This window comes from Phaenicophaeus curvirostris, chromosome 4 (assembly GCF_032191515.1).
Source record: "Phaenicophaeus curvirostris isolate KB17595 chromosome 4, BPBGC_Pcur_1.0, whole genome shotgun sequence".
In the NCBI taxonomy this organism is placed as follows: Eukaryota; Metazoa; Chordata; class Aves; order Cuculiformes; family Cuculidae; genus Phaenicophaeus; species Phaenicophaeus curvirostris.
The window spans coordinates 77,657,603-77,682,446 of NC_091395.1; the positions used below are offsets into that span (position 1 = coordinate 77,657,603).

The 24,844-nt window shown below is 51.0% G+C and overlaps 1 protein-coding gene across 7 annotated transcripts in view; it reads left to right on the plus strand.

Annotated features, from left to right (window-relative positions):
* EXOC6B (exocyst complex component 6B) overlaps nt 1-9,404 on the plus strand; it is a 304,572-nt gene extending 295,168 nt beyond the window's left edge. For 6 of the 7 annotated variants that reach the window (XM_069856623.1, XM_069856625.1, XM_069856627.1 and 3 more), the window contains one exon: nt 3,978-9,404. In XM_069856623.1, the coding sequence (XP_069712724.1) occupies nt 3,978-4,104 (127 nt within the window). In that variant the 3' untranslated portion in view covers nt 4,105-9,404. The remainder of the gene's footprint in view (nt 1-3,977) is intronic. The other variant, XR_011337398.1, reaches the window with a different exon arrangement.
* Nucleotides 9,405-24,844: the final 15,440 nt, after the last annotated feature.

Sequence of the window (24,844 nt, forward strand, 5' to 3'; positions counted from 1 at the left end):
CTAATCACACATCTCTCCTAGGATATCACGAGTGTAAGTATGCTGCTTGCTTGGGCTTTTACCCTCACCTTGCAGTGACTTTATTGTTTGATTTAAATGGAGCACTAAATGATCTAAATGCAAGCTGCCTTTGAAACCGTTCCCTCCGGTAACTTTATCGTCTCAAATGCACTAATTAGAGCTAAAAGAGGAGCTTTTACTCTCTTGCTTCTTTTTTTCTTATAGATTAATTTAAACAAAGCTGGGCTCTGTTGAGGGTGGTGTTTGTTGACAGGGGTGGGGACAGCACAGAGCTCTCTCTTTCCCTTTCTCTTACATTTAATCCTTGCGCTAACACTCAGGGACCATGTTACAAAACTGGTCCCTAAACTCACACAGAAATAAAAGAAATAAATAAAAGAATTAAAGTGTCGCTCCTCCAAAGAGCCCTTTAGCTGCTCAGAAGTGTTGCCACCTTCTTCCAAAGGTGATATTCCTGGTGGCTGGAGGCACCGCTTCCTCACAGACTGGGATTTTCCTGTAGCCAGGGAAAGAAAGAGGCCAGCATTTCTACTAGAAGGACATGGAGCTGTTGGAGCAAGTCCAGAAGAGGCCATGGAAATGATCCGAGAGCTGGAGGACCTTCCAGACAAGGCCAGGCTGAGAGAGTTGGGGTTGTTCATGCTGGAGGAGAGAAAGCTGCAGGAAGACCTTAGAGCAACTTCCAGCACTGAAAGCTGGAGAGGGGTCTTGATCAGAAAGTGCAAGGACAGGATGAGGGAAATCGTTTTGAGCTGCAAAAGGGGAGATGGAGATGAGATCTGAGGAGGAAATGTTTTCCTGTGAGGGTGGGGAGGCCCTGGCCCAGGTTGCCCAGAGCAGTGGTGGCTGCCCCATCCCTGGAGGTGCTCAAGGCCAGCTTGGATGAAGCTTTGAGCACCTGGTCCAGTGGGAGATGTCCCTGCCCATGGCAGGGGGGTTGGAACTAGATGATCTTTAAGGTCTCTTCCAACCCATGTCCCGTGGAATCAGAGATGGCTCCAAGGATGCCCAGGATGTGAGGGCTCATAGGGAAGAGGATGCTCTGCTGTAAATTCTCAACACGTTACCTGGGGGTACTGGCAGCAGTCAGTGATGGAGAGTGATGGGTCCAGAGTTGGGTGGAGGTTTCTGAAGGTGCAGGGTTATTTTCAGCCCTTCAGATGTCCCCACGTCACCTGTGAAATAGTAACAGAACCCTCAGCCCTCTTGATAAAGGGCTTGGATACCCACTGGAGCCTTAGAGTGCTGCTGGAGCAGCGGGTGTCCCACAGGAGGGTGATTATCTCCAAAATTCTAGATACTGGGACACATCTAACCTGTGTGACTCAAAAACCCTGCTTCCCATCGATGCGATCGCACCCTGGTTCTCGTCGTGGAGCAGCTGGCAACCTGCTTGAGTTAAAAAAAAATTGAGAAAGGAAAACAAATCATACTTATTTTTCTAGATAAAAGTGCTTCAGGGTATCCTGTTACTGTTGGGAAAGCAGCTCGATTGTAACCCTGTGTCTTTGGGCACTTTTAACACTAACAGATTAGCCTTTGGGATAAAGTTGTTATCCTTGTTTCCAGTTCTAAGCTGAATGTTTTTGGAAACATTTCAGGTTCCCTCTGGCTCTTTTTAGGAAGTTTGAAGCATGAAAAGCCTGCATTTTGGGGCTTTAATTGGTTAAATAAGTTTCAAGAGGTTTAATTTTGGCCTGATTGACTCCAAAGCCCCTTGGTCTGATGAAGTGCCAGCTTCCCAGGGACTCTCGTAGAATCACAGAATGGCTTGGTTGGAGAAGACCTTTGAGATCATCAAGTCCAACCCTACCTGTCCCCCACTAAACCAGATCCCTGAGCACATCATGTACCCGGCTTTTAAACCCCTCCAGGGATGGAGACTCCACCACCTCCCTGGGCAGCCTCTGCCAGGGCCCCAGAACACTTTCCTTGGAGACATTTTTCCTGATATCCAATCTGAACCTGCTCTGGTGCAGCTTGAGGTGATTTCCTTTCGTCCTATCACCTGTCACTTGGGACCAACCCCCACCTCACCACAACCTCCTTTCAGGGAGTTGTAGACAGTGAGAAGGTCTCCCCTCAGCCTCCTTTTCTCCAGACAAAACAACCCCAGGTCCCTCAGCCACCTCACATAACCCTTTTTCTCCAGCCCCTTCCCCAGCTCTGTTCCCTTCTCTGGACGCGCTCCAGCCCCTCAAGGTCTTTCTTGGTTTGAGGGGCCTAAAACTAAACCCAGGATTCAAGATGTGGCCTCACCAGCACCAAGTCTGAGGGCACAATCCCTTCCCTGCTCCTGCTGGCCACGCTGTTTCTGATCCAAGCCAAGGTGCCGTTGGCCTTCTTGGCCACCTGGGCCACTGCTGGCTCATGTTCAACCAACACCCCCAGGTCCTTCTCCTCCAGGCAGCTTTCCAGCTGTTCTTCCCCAAGCCTGGAGCTGCTCAGGGTTGTTGTGACCCAAGTGCAGGTCCCGGCACTTGGCCTTGTTGAACCTCATCCCACTGGTCACAGCCTGTGGGTCCAGCCTGTTCAGAACCCTCTGTAGAGCCTCCTTACCCTCAAGCGCTGCGTCCCAGTCACTTGGATGCTTCATTGAGGTCTCAAAGCCCAGAACAGGCTTGTATGGGTCATCCAAAGCCACCAGCCTCTGCCAGATCTGATTTACTGAGAAAATCATTTACAAATTGTGGTCTTATGAAACAGCGGCGCTGGCTGAGAACCAGTGGGTTGGATGCTGAGACTGATGCCTTCAAGAGCTGTTGCAGGGTTGACCCCTGTTGGGCTGGTATCTTTCCCTGCCTGTGCAAAGCTGACGCTTGGGAGCATGCAACGAGATCTGCATCCACCCCAAAATACATAAATCCAAGCATGCATGAACCCCCCAGCTTTGCATGGCCAAGAGAGATGGAGCTGCACCAGCTTTGCCTTCATGTCCCATCCCACCACTCACTCTTCTTGCCTCTGGCTTCCTCGTGGAGACCAATGCACTACTTTGTGTATTAGATGTCATTTTAGTAAAATACAAATCTGAAGTTTTTTACTATGAGGAAACCTGTGCTGGATTCTTTCATAGAATTGTTAGGGCTGGAAAAGACCTCTAAGGTCATCAAGTCCAACCATCAACACAACCCCACCGTGCCTGCTAAGCCATGTCCTGAAGAGCCATTTCTACACAGTTTTTTGAGCACCTCCAGGGATGGGGGCTCCACTACTTCCTTTAATATAATTTACAGGATATTGTGTAATATTTTAAGTTCACAGCTCTGAACCTTCCTGGCTACTCCAGAAGTTGCATCTCTGGGCCATATTTCAACTAAGAATCCTTAATGCTGTGGACTTGATGCTACGTGTTTAATTCCGTCCTCATATTACTGAGGAGCACGGTTTAGTATTTGATAGGAATGGTTGGACTCGATGATCCGATGGGTCTTTCCAACCTGGTGATTCTTTGATTTACGATTTCATGAGATGACGTGCGGGACATAGCAAAAGTGGTCTGGGAGAACGAGAGGTTTTGGGTTTCATGTACTTTGGTGTTAGAGGTAGACCCCACAGTGACCTACAGGAAAGCTGGGGAGGGGCTTTTTATCAGGGAGAGCAGGGATGGGACGAGGGGAAGTGGTTTTCAGCTGAAAGAGAGGAGATTGAGGTGAGATCTTAGGAGGAAATGTGGTGGTCAGGACCTGGCCCAGGTTGCCCACAGAAGTATTAGATGCCCCATCCCTGGAGGTGTTCAAGGCCAGGTTGGATGGGGCTTGGAGCAACCTGATGGAGTGGAAAGTGTCTCTGCCATTGGCAGGAGGTTGGAACTGGATGATCATTAAGGTCCCTTCCAACTCAAACCGTTCTCTGCTCTACGATCAGAGCCTTAACATGGGCTCTTGACATGCAGTTCCTTCGCGGGGCTTGGCTGCGACGATACCTGTGCCATAACCTGTTTCTACTCTACGCAGGATGAGAGACACGAGCCGAAAAAACAACGTTTTTGCCCAGTTTCGGAAAAACGAGAGGGACAAACAGAAGCTGATCGACACCGTGGCCAAGCAGCTCCGCAGCCTGATCAACAGCCATCACTCGTGAGGGACACGGAGACCTCCTGCGCCTCAGCCTTCCGCACGCCTGGACTTGGGATTCTTGTTCAAAGAGAATATATGTATTTTTTTATTCGCCTGTATAGTATTCATGAAACCTACCCTGATGACAAAAGGTTCCTTGGCAAACGATCCCGGGAAGAGAGGCGGCACGGCTTGTGTAGGTGGTGGCAGGAGTGTCCTGTTATAAACTCCTATTTTCAGGGGTTTATAAAGTAAATCCTGAAGCCTGAAGGAGAAGTTCACACCCCGACTTATGTTCTTGGCTTCCTTTCGTTAACTTATTCAGTCACGGAAGACAAAATAGAGGGAGGAGTTGTGATTTCAGGTTTTTTCATGGGCTCTGGTACAAGGAGCAGGTATTTTGGAAGAAGGTCGCTCATGAGCTTGTCTTGCCAACTTGCGTGTTGGATGTAGGCAGGAAAAGAGGCAAATTGACTTCCCACCTTTCTTCTTTTTCCTAGAAGGGCTGATTTCCACCACAGGCTGTAGATCGCTGGAGCTCCAACCCTTTCCCACGTCACCGTAGCCACCCCCAGAGCTCCACCTCTAGATCCTACTGATGGCTTTTGGACCTGCACTGGATGTCGAAGGGCTTCAGGAGCTGCCTCGTTGATTAGATTTGGCTGTGATGGTGCTGCTGGAATCCAGCAGGAGAGGAGGGATGCTCAGCAGGGGTGGCGCGAAGGCTGGCTGGGCTCTCTTGGTGTCCAGAGCACTCCGTTCAGGTTCTTCTCTTCTCCTTGCACCTTTTCTTTTTCCATGCTGATGTCCCGTTTTCCCTCTCCTCCTGACACAGTGCAATGAGGGGAAGTCCTTCTGCATCCCACGTGTGCCCTGGCCTTGCACAAGAATGACCCTACAAACCCACCACCAGCCAGGAGACCAAGCGGGAACCTCCTGGAGGTCCCTCAAGCAAGTGATGCCCCATGGAGCCCCCGGCTCAGAAAGTGCCTAGGGTCAAAATTCCCCTCTCTCTTCTGGAGGTGCCCAAACATCCTCTGCTCAAGTCAAGACAGCCTTGAGGAGGATGGTAACTCTCCCAACAGGACTTGAATCCCAAGGTTCAGGTTACAGAGAGAGGGGATTTTTGCCCTTATCTTCTTGTTCCCCTTTTGACTCTAATTACTGCAGATGAAAGCTTAGCCAGCTGGTTCCCTCACCTCCCAGAACGCTGATGTTAAAGGGAATTGGAGTCTCCCTGGTGTGTTAAAGGGAATTAGAGTCTCCCCGGTGTGTGTTACGGCTCCAGAAGAGCCACAAGCCGTACCCGTTTCCCCGCCTTGTTCAACAGCGCTGGGTGCTCGGCTCTCAAACCTCTCCTGGAGGCAGAGGAGGGGTTTGTTGCCCATGGAACAGGGTTCCTTCTTGTTCCTCTCCCTGGGTGCCGACTCTGAACGCTGTGAAGGGGCAGGGCGTGTACAAGCATCATATTTGCAGAAGTGCAGCAGCGTTTTCTTGGTCCATTCAATCCCTTTGCTCTCTGACCATGTGCACTTTTTGCTGGGTGGTTCGTGCCTTGGGAGCTCTTCTGATGTTCAAGCTCTGGATGCACAAAGGGCATATACTTGATTTGTTGTTTTCTTTTTTTGATTACCTTCTGTGTTAATTAAGTCAATAGGCACGTTGTGGGGCTGCCACCCCAGCAGTCTCCAGCCATGAGGACCAGGGGATTATTTGCATGGAGAGGAGGGAAGAGCTAAACGTGGCTTTACGGTTCCTCGCTTTTGGGAGAGGGGATCAGAGGTTGCTTTCTTCTCAACTCCTCTTTGAAATACATGTATGAAGGATGGAGGGAAGAAGCAGCTGAATGAAGGTTGGTGTGGCAAGAAAGGGATTGTCTTGGTAGATACGTCTGTAGATGATCAGGCAAAGGCCATAGAGGGACCCCCTTGTAGATACATCTACAGGTGACCCAGCAAAGGCCAGAAAGGGACTATCTTTGAAGATAAATCTATCATAGAATCATAGAATACAGGTGACCCAGTTTTTGGAGCGACAAGTGGAAACGAGCTTAGTCCATTCCCTGCTGGGATCGCATTCCTGCACTCCATGATGCTGGAGCTAAGCGTGAACCAGCCTGGTGGCTTCACCACATCCCCGGTGAGCCCCAGGGAATCCCCAGCTCCGCGTTGGCATCCCAAGAAGCTAAAATAGTCCAGCTTGCTGGACGCTGATAGGACTCTGAATCGCTGGGGAAAGGAAGCGGAGCCCTCCTTATGGTCCTGGCAGTGATGGGAGACCCCTCAGCCCTCCATGCATCCCCTGAGCCTGAGGACCACGAGGCACTTCTATTCCTCCTCCCCATCCCACTGTGGGAGAGATGTGGGGCCAGGAGTGTGAAGGGGATGCAAAAGCAGGTGGGATGGTTCAGAGCTGCTACCAAGAGAATGGAGAGTGAAACAAAACTCCTAACTATGTGAAGGTAGCAGCAGAAGCTCTGGTCCACGGGACTTTTCAGTTGAGGGCCATTAAATAGTAAGAAGCACTTTAAAAATCCTTCAAAATCAAGCTGCTACAGATGCTGGCAACGGCACCACTGAGCACCAGCGAGCATGACAAATAAGGCGCTCTGGCATTTCCAGGTTTTATTAGTGGGAGGCTAGGCTGTCAAACACAATTTTTAATCGCTTTTGTCAGCCGCTGGCTGGGCTGCCGGGCGAGGTGGTGCCTTTGCAGCCGGGAGGCTTTTTCTTCCCTCCGTGCAAGGATGGAGGGAGGAGGAGCAGGCAGCGCCCGGCAGCATCGCCTCCGCTCACCGAGACACCGGGAACAGGCTTCGTGCTGTCGGTGCGAGCGGAAAAACGCGTCCAGCTGTGCCGCTGCCTTGAAATTCCACTTCTTTTCCCCTAAGGGATGACCCCTGTATCGCATTGCACAAGTTATTCCCAGATAAAATTCCCAAAGCAGCTGGAGCTCAGGGCAAGACCTTGTTTCAGAGACGCCGGCGCCTTTCCAACCTTCTCCATCCCATAGTTGAGCTTTCCCACCCGTCTCCGCTGAGCTTTAGTTCGGAGACGAGCCACACGGCGCTGCCCTGCCTGCCCAGAAGGGATTTCCTCGCTCCTTCAAGCTCTGTTTGGAGAATCCGAGCTTGGAATCCTTCAAACCAGCTTCTGGCGCTTGGGACTCACTGCTGGGAAAGTCAAACTCGGCCGAGGGAAGAGATTTCAGGGAGTTTCTGATTTCGGAGGTCAAGCACCTAACCGCAAGTCACAGAACGGGATGAAAAATGGCATTTTTGGTGCTCTGGTCCTAATTAACTTTTTGTTCTGCGCGATGCAGTCCCATCCCTTCAAAATAAAAATTAATCTTTGAAACAGATTGCTCAAAAAGCCCTGGAAGATGTTTAAAATCCCCTCTAAATCTCTTCCTAATGATTGGTGTGGTCCAATACGGATGGGATTGCTTAGGAGGGAGAGGTTCTTGCTATAAATTTACAAAGGGGGGTGGGAAATAGGAGCAGAACCCGCTCTGTTGTGGAAGATTTCAACCCCCAAACCAAATAACGCTGCTATTAACACCTCCATCTCCATACCTTGAACCTTCCTTTGGGTTCTTTTTGGCTGCAGAAAAGGCTGGGTCGTTCCCCAACCCGGCAAACGTAGTGGGTAGAAGAATTATGAATTAAAAAAAAAAAAAGGAAAGTTTGGCTTCCTGAGAAGGATCCACGCATCTCATCTTCTTTATAATCTTCAAGGGCTTTGCAAAGCAGCCTAGGGAGGGGGAAATAATTTTCCATGAGGTCTCTAATGCGCTAAGTTGCAGCCCAGGCTCTGCCTAAACGTTGTGGGAAGAGCCTGTGTTGGACACGAGTGCATTTGCAGAGGTTTTTCCGGGTGGTTTTCTTATCCCAAAGGCTGGAGTTCAAGTCAGATGCTCGTAGCAATGTTGCACTTTGTTCTCCATCCAACCACGACTCCAGGCGATGCGGCATGGGGGAGAAGCTGGCCAGTGCTTTGTCAGAGGGGCTGGTTTGGTTTGGTTTTGCTTCAAAACTTGGCTGCTCTGAAAAGGGAGGTTTGGAGGTGGTTGCGTGCTGGCCTCAAATTCTTGGCAAGGTGTGTGGAGGCTGAGATGGAGCTGGGACCGCTCTGGTGGCACTGGCTGCTGTCCGCACCTCTTGCACCGAAGCGTTTTTTGGGATAAAATCCTTTACCCCCCAAGGTAACAATGATGGGAAGTGGCAACTGAGGGAGATTTGTGGTAGGAATCCCTCCAGCATCCCTTCAAACCCTGTTGAGACATCTTTGGTTGCTTCCTACCTCTCTCCACCCTTCTGCGTTGGGTTTGGTGCTTTTTTCTCACCATCAAGTGGAATTTGGAGCATCCAACCACCCTCCCACACCCTGCCTGGGATCACATCCCATCCCTGGACACCGTGGGGTTGCTGGGAGTCTCTGCGCCCCGTTTCTTACGGCTTCGTGGTGCCCATAAACCCGTGTGTCTGTGTCCCCCCCCAAGCCTGACTTGTGTTGTAGGGTGCGGGGAGCTCAAAAGGAACTCAGCTCACAAATCCATCTGACTTCAAGATGAGGCCACCTCTGCCACCGGCTTTGATGACCCCAATACACTGTGTTCTGGGTGGGATTCACCCCAAAAATGCTGGATGGAGAGGAGGAGCTTCAGGGTGTGACCTGGGGAGGAGTTGATGGGCTTCATCTCCAAAGCTGCTGCTGCTCTGCTCTGCTCACGCTTGGTCCTCAGGACAGGACTTGGAGAAGTTTTGGTTGGAATGAGCATCCACCCACCTGCAGCTTCTCCAGCTCCAGGCGCAGCACCCCAAAACCTCTGCAAGCAGCTCAGGGTTGGGCTGCTGGAATCCACTTCCCATTCCTTTCTGCCTTGGCTCATCCCTCTGATTTTCTTTTGACATGAAAACACATCCAAGCCCTCCTCCCCACCCCTTCTCCCCATCCCTCCTCCCCATCCCTCCCTGTCCTCTGGCTGCTTGTGTTGCCTTTTCTCTTTATTTTTTTCTTGTTGGGGGGGGAAGGACATGATTTTGTAAACTAATGTGGTGAAAACAGCTTTTTTTGCACAAGTCGTTGCACAATAAGGGGAAAAAATAGTAAATTAGGTTTAACTTTAAAGGGAACTTCTCTTTTTTTTTTTTCCTAAAAACTCACTAGCAGAGCTACTGATGAAGAGAAGAAAAGAAGAGATGGACTGACTAAAACATGGACTGCATGGTTTACAGGTTCAATTGCGTTTAGAAATTAGCATGTTGATTCCGAATTGTACATTTATCCTGTTGTAACTTCAATTAAACAATATCGCATATAACTGTTTAAATGAGTGCCTGGGCTCGTTGTGCATCACTGAGAAGGCGTTGCTTTTGTCTTAATCTCGCTGGAAAAAAGGGATCCTAGATGCTCTAAAGGACAAAAATTCAACATCCCCTTTGAACCAGTGAAGATTTGGTGCTGGAGCACCTGGATTTATGGATTGTCCCGTGGGGTGATGGGGTCCTGTGGAGCACCTCTGCTTTGAGTAGGACAGACTGAGAGAGCTGGGGGTGTTTATCCTGGAGAAGAGGAGGCTGAGGGGAGACCTCATTGCTCTCTGCAACTCCCTGAGAGGAGGTTGTGGAGAGGAGGGAGCTGGGCTCTTCTCCCAAGGGACAGGGGACAGGACAAGGGGGAATGGCCTCAAGCTCCGCCGGGGAGGTTCAGGCTGGGCATTAGGAAAAATTTTTTCACGGAAAGGGTGATTGGTCCCTGTCTGAGGCTGCCCAGGGAGGGGGTTGAGTCCCCTTCCCTGGAGGGGTTAAAGGGCCGGGTGGACTGAGGGACATGGATTAGTGATTGATGGGAACGGTTGGACTCCATGATCCGATGGGTCTCTTCCAACCTGGTGATTCTGTGATTCTATGACTTAGAGATGCTCTTGCCCTCTCCAGTGGGACAGGATCTCTGGAGGTCTCTAGGCCAGCCTTCTGCTCACAGCAGGACTGCTGCTAGTGCTAGATCAGGGTGGCTATGGTTTTATGGGACCAAGTCTCAAGAAACCTCCAAGGATGAACACCTCCCACCTCTCGGGTGGCCTGTCCCAGGGCCAAACCACCCTCCCAGTGAAGACTTTCTTAGTGTCCAGCCTGAGCACAGCACTCAGAGCTGATTTGCTGTGCTCCCCAGGAATCATAGAATCATAGTCACTGTGGGCTTGTGTTCAACCTGGTTGTCCCTGTCACCGCTAGGTCTGACCCAACAGAGATGATTCTCACTCAGTTCCCACTCTGTGACTGTTTTGTATGGTGCCACCAGACAAAATCATGGTACTGGGGTGGAAGAAGATGCAGATTGGTGACTGTCCTGTATGTGGGACACGAGATAGCAAACCCACACCTCAATGCAGGGATCTTCCAGTCTCAAGCCATTATTGTGTCCCATGGAAGCACCTGGAACTGCTGAACCTGGTTCCCTTAAGGAGGAAAATCCCATGGGCTGGAGACAGGCTCATCTGACAACTTTGCCTTCTTGCAACCTCAGCCAATCTCATCAAGGAAGGAAGGAGGTGAAGAGGTAAATCCAGGTGAAGGCAAGAAGGGACAGAGACAGGAGGAAATAAATGCTCAGGAATATCTGTTCAAAAGTATTTGTCTCGCCTGCCTTAACGAAAATAAGGAGGAAAAAAACTCCTTGCTTGTGGTTGCTTGTGGGTTTGGGATCCAACCCTTTGGAAAACAGCTAGAGCAAATGCAACAAGGAAGAAAACCTTGTTGGGTGATCGCTGAACTCTGAGTGAGGGTGGTGGCTGCAGGCAAGAGACTGCAAAGGAGCCAAAACCTTCCCAACCAACTCCCAAATGGGTTGAACATTAGATAATGGTGGCCCAAACAGCCCCTTCTCTTCCTTGGCTCCAAAGGTTGAGTAGGTCAGATGAAGGTCCCTGCACACAGGCAGGGAAATACTCCCCAAACCTCTTGGGCTTGCATCAGACCACAAAGCCTCTGAGGGTCTGGTTCTTGGAGGTCTTGGGGATGTTGGTTGACAGCGACTGAACATGAGCCAGCAGTGGCCCAGGGGGCCAAGAAGGCCAAGGGCATCTTGGCTTGGATCAGACCCGGCGTGACCAGCAGGGCCAGGGAGGTTCTTCTCCCTCTGCACTCAGCACTGGCAAGACCGCTCCTCGAATCCTGTGTTCAGTTGTGGGCCCCTCACCACAAGAAGGATGTTGAGGCTCTGGAGCGAGTCCAGAGAAGAGCAACGAAGCTGGTGAGGGGGCTGGAGAACAGGAGGAGCGTCTGAGAGAGCTGGGGGTGTTTATCCTGCAGAAGAGGAGGCTGAGGGGAGACCTCATTGCTCTCTCCAACTCCCTGAAAGGAGGTTGTGGAGAGGAGGGAGCTGGGCTCTTCTCCCAAGGGACAGGGGACAGGACGAGAGGGAATGGCCTCAAGCTCCACCAGGGGAGGTTCAGGCTGGACAGCAGGAAAAAATATTTCCTGGCAAGGGTGATTGGGCAGTGTCCGAGGCTGCCCAGGGAGGGGGTTGAGTCCCCTTCCCTGGAGGGGTTTAAGGGCCGGGTGGACGAGGTGCTGAGAGACATGGGTTAGTGATTGATGGGAATGGTTGGACTCGATGGTCCGATGGGTCTCTTCCAACCTGGTGATTCTATGATTCTATCTTGTTAGGACCTGTGGTGTTAAATTTACATCAGTCATGTTTAAATCCTCCCTTTGATTGACTGCAGATTTTGTTCCAGGACACCTATTTGGGAGCCTTTCCAGCATCTCGCTTCTCAGATACTTAAAAGTCTCTGTCCCACATCCCACCAGGGTTGATCTGAGACCAGTCTGCACTTGATTGCTTTTGTGCCAGCTCTTGTTCTTCAAATTTATCAGTCCTTTCCCTTCCTTGGTGTTGTCTCTCTTGATACCTGGAGAGAGAGATATCATAGAATGATGGAATGTCTAGAGTTGGAAGGGAGCTGCAAGGATCATCGTGTCCAATCCCTGTCCCTGCACAGGACAACCCCAACATTCACACCGTGTGTCTGAGGGCATTGTCCAAGTGCTTGGCGCCCTGACTGCTTCCCTGGGCAGCTGCTCCAGTGCTCCACCACCCTCTGGGTGAAGAACCTCCTAATGTCCAACCTAAACCTGACCTGGTACATCTTCCTGCCATTCCCTCAGGTCCAGAGAGGAGAGATCAGCAGCTCCTCCTTCCCTTGTGGACAAGGTGTAGACCACAACAAGGTCTCACCTCAGTCTCTTCTTCTCCAGGCTGAACAGAGCAAGTGACTTTAGCTGCTCCCTATATGGCTTCACCCTTTCTTCTCAGCTGGATCAGTGACCATCACATCCATGTCTTCCTGCTCATTGGCCATTTTGAGGTGAAGGGCTCTTTACTTGCTGCATGATTAATGGTTGGACTTGATGATCCAGTGGGTCCTTTCCAACCTGGTGATTCTGTGATCCTGCACTCTGTTCCGATTGTCACCCTCCTGCCTTCACTCTGCTCATGGTGGTTGTTGAGTTCATCCCAGTTGACATCACCATGATCCCCATCAGTGGTGATGTTGTTGTGTTGCGGAGGATTTTCTAGATTTGGAATCACGGAATGGTTTGGATCGGAAAGGACCTTAAAACTCATCCAGTTCCAACCTCCTTCCAAGGGACACCTCCCACTGGATCAGGGGCTCCAAGCCCCATCCAACCTGGCCTTGAACACCTCCAGGGATGGGGCAGCCACATCTCTGGGCAACCTGGGCCAGGGCCTCCCCACCCTCACGGGAAAACATTTCTTCCTAAGATCTCATCTCAACCTCCCCTCTTTCAGCTTAAAACCATTCCCCCTCATCCTATCCCTGCCCTCCCTAATCAAGAGCCCCTCCCCAGCTTTCCTGGAGCCCCTTCAGGTGCTGGAAGCTGCTCTAAGGTCTCCTTGGAACCTTCTCTTCTCCAGGCTGAACCACCCCAACTCTCTTTCTCCTGCCATGGGTCAAACCCAGTCTGGGCACGATAGGGAACATTGTGTGAGATGAAAGAACACAAACATAAAAGAAATTCTCCCCACCTTTGAGAGCAAGGAACAAGTGGGCAGGTGGACACTGGGACAGGAGAACCACCAAAGTTTGAAGGATTGCAGAGTTTAAAGCAAAAGTGGAGGAAGGAGGCTGATAAGAGACAGCTGTCATCACATGCCTGGAGAGCACAGGTGAAGGAGGTTGTTAGAGCAGATAAATAAAGATGAGAAGGGAGAGGAGCTGATAGCCTAGAGATATCATGACCTGATAAGGGTGGGTGAGGAAGATGAAGCAGCTAGGGAAGGAGATTGCACCTTCCCTAGTAAGAACGCTGGATGAAATCCAAGAAGAATGAGCACAGCGTTACGTACAGGGGAAGAAATGCAGGCAGGGAGACATGGGAGATGGAGCGACCGGGTTTGGGATGTGAAACTGGGTCGTGCAGGGAGCAATTGCAGTATCAAGAGAAGGCAAGGATGGTCAACAAAAGTGAGGGTGATGGTGAGCCATGGGGAAGAAGCAAGATGGGACCATTCGGGATGAACAGGACTTTTCTCCTTTCCTTCTTGATGCCTTCTTGGTGGTTTTTTTCCAGATGCAGTGCTCCCGATCCCCAGGTGGGACTGGGTGGTGTTCCTCTCGGTGACAGCCCCTTCATCTTCGCTCTATGCCGTGATTATGAAGCCCACGTGGCTTCGTGGCCCTGCTAATTGCATTTTGCGGGGCAGTAATTGAATGAAAGCTCACGAGAGTCATGGATCAAAGGCAGGAGCCCATCAATATCTGCCTGCCCCAGAATCTGATTAGCAAGGAGAAGGCATCAATCACGGCTGCCCCTCCCTGACCCAGAGATACTTCATGCAGGTACGGTGCCCAAGCCAGTGTCAGGGAAATCGGATTTGCTCACGAAAGGTTAAGCAACACCAGAGATGAAAAATTATTGCGATGCTGTGTCTTCTCAGCAGTCATTCATCTCCGTGCCACTCGCCATGGGATGGAGGGGCTGCCCGAGCAAGCTCTGGGAGATGATTACTCAACGTCTTTGGAGACGTGTGAAGTGTTAAAGACCCCCTGGCGGGGCACGGGGCGCTCATTTGTATTCATTAGCTGGCCCGTAGACATCTGCTCCCTCTTTGAGGAGGACAGAGACGCACGCTTGCTGCCCAGGTCTTGGCTTATGGTTCCTGGGTGAAGTGGCAGGACCTGATTTCTTCTCCTTTGGTGGCCCCAGGCACTTGTTGCTCCACTGAGCAAGGGGCTCCCCTCTGATGAAGGCAATTCTATTTCTCCTTCAGGCCTGGTGGCAAAACCATCCCAGCAGGGCTGGGCAGCTGCTACCTGCAGGGTACAAGTTGTGTGGAGACTGGGAAAGAACCTGAACTTCATGCTTTTGTCCCTTTCTTGCCTCAAGCTGCAATGGCCCCTAGGACCATGAAGAGTACAGAGAGACACTCTGGTGACTGTTCTTCACCATGAAGTGCAAAAGCCCTGACTGAAAGCAGCACTTGATTCTTCTCTTGATCTTCTTTCACTCTGCCCTACCAGCCTCTTAACAAGCCAAAGTGATGGGGTTTCCCAGGTAGAGCCTGGTTGGTGGCTGGATCCCCAGGTAAGTTTGTGTTCCCACCCCTCCAGGAAAGGGCAACCCCTAAGCTGAGGTGTTTAGACAAGTCTTCTCCACCTTCCTGCTTTACAGTCTTCCACTTCTCCACAGCCTCGTGACTGAGATTGGAAGAAACCCACAGAAAAAGGGAAAACTGTCCTTCAGGTGAATATTTTTAATACTGGCCATGCTGAGGGATGGACCCTCTGCAAGCCCAGCTGGCAGTGGTTCCACCAATGGCTCCTCCTCCCTCATCACTCCCAGCACCACCTGAAGATGATGCTTCTCCTGCTCTTTGCAGCAGAGCTTTGAGGCTTCTTGAGGCAGGAGGTTAGTTTTGTAATGGAGGGATCACTGGAAACCTATAGGGGTCCTCCAGGAAAGCTGGGGAGGGGCTCTTGGTCAGAGGGTGCAGGGATAGGATGAGGAGGAATGGTTTTAAGCTGAAAAGAGGGAGATGGAGGTGAGATCTTGGGAAGAAATGGTTTCTTGTGAGAGTGGGGAGGCCCTGGCCCAGGTTCCCCAGGGAAGCTGTGGCTGCCCAATCCCTGGAGATGTTCAAGACCAGGTTGGATGGGGCTTGGAGCAACCTGATCCAGTGGGAGGTGTCCCTGCCCATGGCGGAGGGGTTGGAGCTGGATGGACTTTGAGGTCCCTTTTGACCCAAACCATTCTATGGTTCCGTATGATTCTAAGACTTCAGGAGAAGTTTGTGAGCTTTGTCTTCATGCCAACCAGCCCAGGGCTTGGTGGTGTGCAGGTGTGGATCTCTCTGGGGTGTGGGAAGGAGCTCATGAGGGTGCTGGCTTCATCAAAAATCCACCCCAGCGTTGGACACTGAGCACAATTTATGTCAGGACCAGCCTTTGGGGTTACCAGGGCAAGATTTCCCTGCTGCTGACTTCAGCTTAAGACCAAACCCTTAGTCTCAAACCAGGAAAACATTTCACACCTGCTCGAATGCTTTCAAGCCTCTGGTATGTTTTCCCGGGGTTGGGCTGCAGCGAGTGGCCCGAGGCTGTGTCTCTACAAGCAAATTAAACAGTTCCAGGGTTCAGACACCAATTATCCTCACTGTTAATTTATTAGCACTGGTTCAGGGGGTTCTCAAGCGTGGGCTGGGAGTGTGCGTGGCCCCGGATCCTTTCCAAGAGGCAAGCTGGATGTGGTCACCCTGTTTTGGCAGGTAGGGAAGGTCCATTCCATGGGTGACTTGTCCCACCCAGACACCTTTGGGGTTGGAGGATGGTCCCAGACACGTCCCTTGCGCCGCTGCAGATGGAGTCTCTGTGTTTCTGAAGCACAGACTTGATCGACCAGGCTCTCGCTTAACAACCCTACAGCTCAAGCCTTCACCGCTTGGACAGCTCCCAAATGCGCAGCTGTGAACACCTAAGTAAGAGTCATTAATTATAATTGCAAACATTCATGTTCATTTACAGTAGCATCATTTTTAATATGGTTTTATTTGCCTGGATGCTTATTTTTTTGCTGATTAAGGCCGTGTCTGCGGCAGCTGGGGTTGTCACCAGGAAAGGACTAATTCCTGGCAGCAGAGATGAGAAGAAGTCTTCATCTTTCCACCAGCTAGTGAGAGACCAGCTCCTACTGTGCTTTCCAGCTCTCCTGGGAAAGATGCTTCCCCCCAAACCTGGGACCCAGCAGTGTGTAGAATAGTTCGGGTTGGAAGGGACCTTAAAGATCATCTAGTTCCAGCCCCCCTGCCATGGGCAGGGACACCTCCCACTGGATCAGGCTGCTCCAAGCCCCATCCAACCTGGCCTTGAACACCTCCAGGGATGGGGCAGCCACAACTTCTCTGGGCAACCTGTTCCACGTCCTCACCACCCTCATGGTGAAGAAATTCCTCCTTCTGCCTAGTCTAACTCTGCCCCTCTCCAGTTTATACCCATTGCCTCTCATCCTATCGCTAGCACGTATCAACCAGCACTGGAGGAATCTCCATCATCATCCAAGGCTGCCTGAGCTGCCTGCTCCTTCTATCCTGGTGCTGCAAACCTCCTTAAACCCTCATGCTTCCCTGGCTCTTTTCATCTCCCTTGTCTGCTGGGAAGCTGGGATGGGCGGGGGAGATTTGCATGCTGGAATATCAACAAGGAAGTTCCCTGGTGCAGAGGGGACCAACTTCTTCCTTGCTTTTTGGCTTATTATATTTTTATTTGCTTTTCTAGTCAGATAATGGGCAACCTTTTATTACTTTTTCCCCCCCAAGGACTACTAGAAAGCAGGTAAGTGTGACGTGGGACATCCTTAACCCAAGAGTGACCCCAACTCTGTTCCCATATAGATAAGGCAATGACTAAAGTACATCTTCGGCTTTCTGAGACACACCTAGTTGCTTGGCTCTACTCTAAATATTTTTTCACGTCTGCTTTCCCCACCCTTTTAGGGAAATGGCACCCAAGGGAAGCTGAGTGTGTCTACATCTGGGTAACGCTCTGGCCAGGTAGAGCTGGGGAGAACTGATGCTCAGAAAACCTTGTTCCTTGTTAAAGTCATAGAATCGTAGAAGGGTTTGGGCTGGAAGATCTTGAAGATCATCCAGTTCCAAGACCCCTACCATGGGCAGGGACACTTTTCACTGGATCAGGGGCTCCAAGCCCCATCCAGCCTGGCCTTGAACATCTCCAGGGATGGGGCAGCCACAGCTTCCCTGGGAAACATGGGCCAGGGCCTCACCATCCTCACAGGAAAACATTTCTTCCTAAGATCTCATCCCCATCTCCCCTCTTTATGATTAAAACTGTTACCTTCATCCCTTCCCTGCCCTCCCTGATCAAGAGCCCCCTCCTCAGCTTTCCTGGAGCTCCTTTCAGGACTGGAAGCTGCTCTAAGGTCTCCTTGCAGCCTTCTGAACAACCCCAACTCTCTCAGTCTGTCCTCACAGCAGAGGTTCTCCAGCCCTCAGATCATCTCTGTGTCTTCCTCTGAACTTACTCCAACAGATCCATGTCTATCTGACATGGAATGATGGAAATGATAGAAAGGGGAGGGTGTGTGCTCAGTTCTCCTTGGTACCGTGCAAGCATCCAATCTCCTTCTCCAGCTTGGTGCTACTGAGACCTCTGGGCTGCAGTGCTGGAAGGACACAGACCGGTTGGATTCAATCCACAGTTGGGCTGGAAAAAGAGACCACGGGACTGGAAATCGTGGCCAGGGAAGGAAGATCAAAAGGCTTGCAGTTGTTTAGTTTAGGGAAGGTTTATTACGGCCGACAAATATGTAACAGGCTTCTCGAAGAGGAAGGGAATCAACTGTTCTCCTTGTTCACCAGGAACAGGACTGGAGGTAATTGGTTTAAATTACATCCAGAGACCTTGAAGTTAGGATGGATGTTTTTCTGTTGTGAGAACAGGCACTTGTGTTGGGGGCTGCAGCGAAGCAGCATCTCAGTCTGTGGAGTTTGAGATGAGGGAGGACTTATGTGTATCAGGAACGATTTGTGCTGGAGCAGATGCTGCATGGGAACCTCTGAGTGGCTCAAGTGCCGCGTTGTGCCAGGAAAAAAACGTGCATCTAGAGAGACTTTTCGAATCACACTCCATGCTGCGGGGAGGAGGCACCTCAGGACCTCCAGCTTCAGTGCTGGGAGGTGGTGGGAGCTGCTGCCTTGTTGGTAGCAGTGATGCAGGCTGGACTGTCGAAACAATTCCACAACAGAGCCGTTTTAAACTCTGCTTTCAGAGTTTTCTTTCTTGTTTGTTCAGACTCGGGTCTTTTCAATAATCCTGTGGTGAAGTCAGCTGGGACCAAGGCTTCTGAAAACAGTTTTGCAGCTGCAGACACAGTAGCATCATCATTGCCTCTTCCCTTGTGTCTCCCCCAATGTGCATTTTTCTTTCACGAAAGAAAAAGAAAGGAGGACCTAAGCTGTTTACTGCACCGCTTCTGAAATCTGGGGCTTCCTGAATGCCGTCGCTTTTGAGGTCCTTCCAGCCTTTCTGCAGTGGTTTTGATGGTGGTACATGGTCCCTGGTACATGGATTCCAGCTGGACGCTTCAGCTCCCAGTCTCCCACACCTAAATATAGAGGTAAAATTCAGTTGTGGGCATCTCAGAGGTTGGTGACAATCTTGGAGACCTTGGCTACCTGGCCTCCAGATGTTGTTGAAGGAGGATGCAATCCTCCCAAAGGTGCTGAGAACCATCAAATCATAGAATAGTTTGCGTTGGAAGGGACCTTAAAGATCATTTAGTTCCAACCCTTCTGCCATTGGATCTATAAGGACAACTTGGATACCTTGAGCACCTCAACAATGGATATGGTGAGGACCTCAAACACCACTTTGTACCTCTTGCCTTAGAGATCCAGCCTGTGGAGTCAATGCAATGGAGAGATATCGCCCTCCCAAGCGTAGACTGGAATGAGCTGAAGACCTCCATAGATTGGCAAATATCCCAGGACGTAGAACAAGAAGGAATTTGCTCTTATCTGCTGCAATACCTGTGACTAAGCGCAGCCGTAAAGCAGCAGAATCTGAGCGTGGGATGTGAAGAGCCCTCCCTGATGTCATGTGGCACCTGCAGGGTCACCATGGTGCTTGTTGGTGTTCTGAGAGAGGTGCAACCACGCTGGTGTGGACATGGACTGCGCTCGGGGAGGTTGCTGGGACTGTCAGCATGAGCATGAACATGGGGCTGAAGGTCATTCTTGGTCAGATAACTACTCCCAGCTCTTTGCGTGTTGTCTGCAAAGCAAATGCCTTGTTCAAACACGTTCCTCCATTGGCAAACAGGAAAAGAAAAGCAAAAAAATAATGCTGCTTGGGGCTGGGAGTGGAAAGCTGCTATGGCTTGACAGAACTAAACTGCTCTGAGGTGGGAAGGAAGGTAGCAAAGAACAGTAAGTCTCCAGATGCATTGAGTGGTGGCTGGTGTGGAAGTAGCTCTACATGCCTGTATCTCTGTCCTTCATCCTTACATCCTCTAGTCACACAGATGGAAAAGTTTCCATCATTTTCCAGCAGTCCTGGCTGATGGAGGGAGCTCCACTTGACTGGAGGTTGGCTGGTGTTGTACACATCTAGAACAAGGGTTGGAGGGAGGATCCAGGAAACTCCAGACCTGTCAGTCTGACCTCAGTGCCAGGGAAAGTCATGGAGCAGGTGATCTTGAGTGCTATCATGAAGCACATGCAAGAGAACCGGGTGATCAGGCCCAGTCAACACGGGTTCACAAAAGGCAGATCCTGCCAAACCAACCTGATCGACTTCTAGGACAAAATGACCTGCCTACTGGATGAGGGAAAGGCTGTGGATGTGTCTTCCTCGACTTCAGTAAAGTCTTTGACACAGTTTCTCACAGCATTCTGCTTGAGAAACTGTCACCTCTGGCCTGGACAGGCGCACACTCTCCTGGGTGGAAAACTGGTTGGCTGGCCGGGCCCAGAGAGTCGTGGGAGATGGAGTTAACTCCAGCTGGAGGCCAGTGACAAGTGGTGTCCCCAGGGCTCAGTGCTGGGTCCAGCCCTGTTCAATGTCTTTATCAATGACCTGGATGAAGGCATCGAGGGCACCCTGAGCAAGTTTGTGGATGACACTAAGCTGGGTGGAAGCTGGATCTGCTGGAGGGTCGGGAGGCTCTGCAAAGGGATCTGAACAGGCTGGATCCATGGGCTGAGACCAACGGCATGAGGTTTAACGAGGCCACGTGCCAGGTCCTGCACTTGGGGCACAACAACCCTGAGCAGCTCCAGACTAGGAGAAGTCTGGCTGGAAACTGCCTGGAGGAGAAGGACCTGGGGGTGTTGGTTGACAGTGACCGAACATGAGCCAGCAGGGGCCCAGGTGGCCAAGAAGGCCAATGGCATCTTGGCTTGGATCAGACACGGCGTGGCCAGCAGGGCCAGGGAGGTTCTTCTCCCTCTGCACTCGGCCCTGGGGAGACCGCTCCTCGAATCCTGGGGTCAGTTCTGGGCCCTCCCCACAAGAAGGATGTTGAGGCTCTGGAGCGAGTCCAGAGAAGAGCAACAAAGCTGATGAGGGGGCTGGAGAAGAAGAGGAGCGGCTGAGAGAGCTGGGGGTGTTTATCCTGGAGAAGAGGAGGCTGAGGGGAGACCTCATTGCTCTCTGCAACTCCCTGAGAGGAGGTTGCGGAGAGGAGGGATCTGGGCTCTTCTCCCAAGGGACAGGGGACAGGACGAGAGGGAATGGCCTCAAGCTCCACCAGGGCAGGTCCAGGCTGGGCATCAGAAAAACAATATTCACAGAAAGGGTCATTGGCAGGGACACCTCCCACTGGATCAGGTTGCTCAAGCCCCATCCAACCTGGCCTTGAACACCTCCAGGGATGGGGCAGCCACAGCTTCTCTGGGCAACCTGGCCCAGGGCCTCACCAGCCCTGTCACAAAGAATTCTTTTTCCTAACGTCTAACTTATATCTTCCTCCTTCCAATTCAAACCTCCTCCCCTTCATCCTATCACTCCAGGCCCTTGGAAAAAGTCACTTCCCAACTTTCTTTTAGGCCCTTAATCTACTGGACAACCACTGTGAGGTCTCTCCAGAGCCTTCTGTTTTCCGCAGGTATCTCCTGCGAGTAGAGCTGGACACTTTTTCAGGAATGTGAAGCTCTTTGTGAGTCCAGAGCAGTGCTCGCTGCAAGCCAGGTCCTGGCCGTGGGTGGCTGAGTGTGACTTAATGATGTCAGCTGGGTAATTAGGCAAAAAAAGTGGTTGTCAGGCAGAACAGTAGGTTAGGAAGGGCAGAGGTGATATGGTTGTTAATCCCATAAAACAGGAAGAAAATAGAGGCAATAACTGCCTGTGAAGCAGAGAAGCTGCTGTTGGGGAAGCTTGTAAAACGCTGTGAGAGCAATATTGCTCTTCAATCCATCATCTTTAGTGCCCAGCCATCACAAGCTCTATTCCTCTTTCATTTTTTTTTTTCTTTCGAGGGTGTTTCTGCGTGTGGGGAACGAGGCTGTCCCTTTGCTCTGCTCTTGTGAGACCTCACCTGGAGTCCTGTGTCCAGTTCTGGAGTCCTCAGCACAGGAAGGACATGGATCTGCTGGAGTGAGTCCAGAGGAGGGCACATGGATGATCTAAGGGCTGGGCACCTCCTGTATGGGAAGAGGCTGAGAGAGTTGGAGTTGTTCAGCCTGGAGAAGAGAAGGTTCCAGGGAGACCTTAGAGCGGCTTCCAGGACTGAAAGGGGCTCCAGAAAATTTGGGGGGGGGGGTGGCTCTTGATCAGGGAGTGCAGGGACAGGCTGATGGGGAATAGTTTTAAGAGGCAAGAAGGGAGATTTAGATGAGATCTTAGGAAGAGGTGTTGCCAAAAGAAGTCGTGGTCACTATGAGAATCACCATGGTCCCCTCTGCCCAACCATTCTCACTTGTTCCCTCCGCCTTAGAATAGAATCATAGATTCATAGAATGGTTTGGGCTGGAAGGGACCTTAAAGCCCATCCAGTTCCACCCCCTGCCATGGGCAGGGACACCTCCCACTGGATCAGGTTGCTCTCCAGCCTGGCCTTGAACACCTCCAGGGATGGGGCAGCCACCACTTCTTGGGGCAACCATAAAGAAATACGTGATGTGCATCTTAATGCTTTCCCAGTGAATGTCCTTGCTAGACCAGAGAATATTCCAGTCTCCTATGATGCTTCCCACCCCAGCATGCATGAACCAAGTTCATTCCCTTCCTTATCTTCTTTTTACTGCCTTCTCTCCTATGGCTGAAGTGCTGCTATGCCAGACCATGAGGCACTTCCAGGGAGAGATTCATCCCATCCCAAATCCTGGGCATTTCCATGGGTGGACAGATCCTGCTCCTCTGAAACCTCAGGCCTGGGAGGAGGTGCCACCATTTCTGCAAGTTCAACGGGACCTCAGAGAGGAAGCCTGGAGGAGATGCCTTGTTTGTGGATGGTTCCAGGTAGGTGGGAGGAACCATATCCACTGTCAGCAGTGGGTTCCTGATGTGAGTTTTCCACCATAAAGTGGTTCCTCTGGCTCATTAAGTGTATTGTCCTTTGGGCTCCCTCCCATTTCAGGTGACGTCTTTTAGATGACAAAAGAACCACTCTGATAGACTTAGGAATAAAATTACAGAAGCATCAAATACCAGATGGAAGAAGAGATATTTTTTTCAGGTGTGATGTTCTTGCTTTGAACCTCCATCCCCAGTAAGATCATAAGAATTTAAACACAGAAGCACTGAACACCAAGCAGTTATTGGACAGCAGAACTTGCCTCTGGAAGCCCCCAATGCTCAAAAGTTTGTCAAGGGTCAAAGAAGAACTGGGTGCCTCTCTGGGGTGGGAGAGGGGGTTTCTAGAGAACTGCTGATAGGTGTCGTAAGGGATATAGAGTCCAAAATTGAAGTCTCTGCTTACTCCCTAGGTACCTGACTCCCAGGAACATCCTTCGTGAAGAGCCTCCAGTGATGATTGCATGAAATCCCTGAGCAAAGTAGGTGGAGGTTCTGTTCCTCAGCATCCTCACAAGGTTTGCAGAGGGCTTTGAAGGAGGGCGTCTTTCAGCATGTCCATGGGAGGAAAGATTTAGGAGGGCAGTGAAGCGAATCCCAAAATGATTCCCCCACCATCCAAAGCTGGAGTGGGCCTCTAATGCAAGTAGGTTAAGCAGAGACTGGTGATGAGGTTGACTTTTCAAGCAAGATATCATTTATCTGGAATTGTGTGTCCAGTTCTGGAATCCCCAACACAAGAAGGATACAGAACTGTTGGAATGGGTCCAGAGGAGGCCATGAAGATGACCTGAGCACTGCAGGCAGCACCTCTGCTATGAGAACAGGCTGGGAGAGTTGGGGTTGGTCAGCCTGGACAAGAGAGAGCTCCGAGAAGACCGTAAAGCAGCTTCCAGTACCTGAAGGGGATCCAGGAAAGCTGGAGAGGGACTTTTTCCAAGGGCCTGGAGTGATAGGATGAAAGGGAACGGCTTTTAATTGGAAGGGTGAAGATTTAGATGTGACATTAGGAAGAAATTCCTGATGATTGTAGTGAGGCCCTGTCTGAGGTTGCCCAGAGAAGCTGTGGCTGCCCCATCCCTGGAGGTGTTCGAGACCAGGCTGGATGGGACTTTGAGCAATCTGATCCAGTGGGAGGTGTCCCTGCCCGTGGCTGGGGCGGGGGGTGGATCTGGATGGGTTTTATGGTCCCTTCCAACCCAAACCCTTCTATGATTCATCTTCTGCCTGTCTAATTGGGGTCCCCTACTCTTTAATCTTCTTCCACTGTTGGTTGTCTCATGGCTTTCATTTACTTTGCCCCCCTCACTCCCCACTCTCCTCCTGGAGGTTTTCTTCTGCAAAGGGAAAAAGGGAATACCCCCCAAATCCCATTTCTCCCTTGGCTGAGGGCAGGTGCTGAGCAGGCTCCCACCACCCCGAGATGCTTGTGAGCCCGGTGGTGGGGGGTGTGTGTGGGCAGGGAAGCCAGGATGAGGAACAGTAGCTTTTTCTCTTCCTGGCGACGCCGACGTGGTGATCAGAGGAGCTGGCCAGAGTCCTAATGAAGATAAATGGCTATCCCCTCTCCTCCGCTTCTCCAGCTTTTATTGATGGGCTGCGAGGTGAAAGGCGAGCGCCTGAATGTTCATTTAAGCCGACATCGCGAGTTTCTTTGGAGGGGAAGGTGTAAGAAAAACTGCCTTGTGCTTGGAAGTTACTCTGAGATGAGCACGCTCGACTTTACAAGCCTTTCTCCATTCCTTCCCCATCCATCACTTCCCAGGAGCCCTTTGTAAATGCAAATTGCACTTTGATAGAAATAATGCACTGAGCCTCTATTAGTGTCTGTGTAATGGAGAGGGTGATTTTAATGCAATCATTCTTAGGAGAAGTTCCTCTGCGCCTTATTTTAGGCTGTGTATCAAAAACCAATCTGAAATCGTGCTCCTCCCCTGCCCTCTGGCCCTTCTCATCTCAAGCCTTTGCAGGCACTGGGATACTTTGCAGTTTGGGCTTGAGATCCATGGGGAAAACTTGGGGGTTTGACCATGTGAACAAGAGCTCAGATGGACACCTCATCCTACCTGGTCTCCAGGACAAGAGGTCTCCTGGTCCCTTAGTGACTTTCCAGTACCTGAAGGGGCCGCAAGAAAGCTGGGGAGGGACTGTTCACAAAGGCTTGTGGGGATAGGATGAGGGACAATGGGGATAAATAGGAGAGGAGCAGA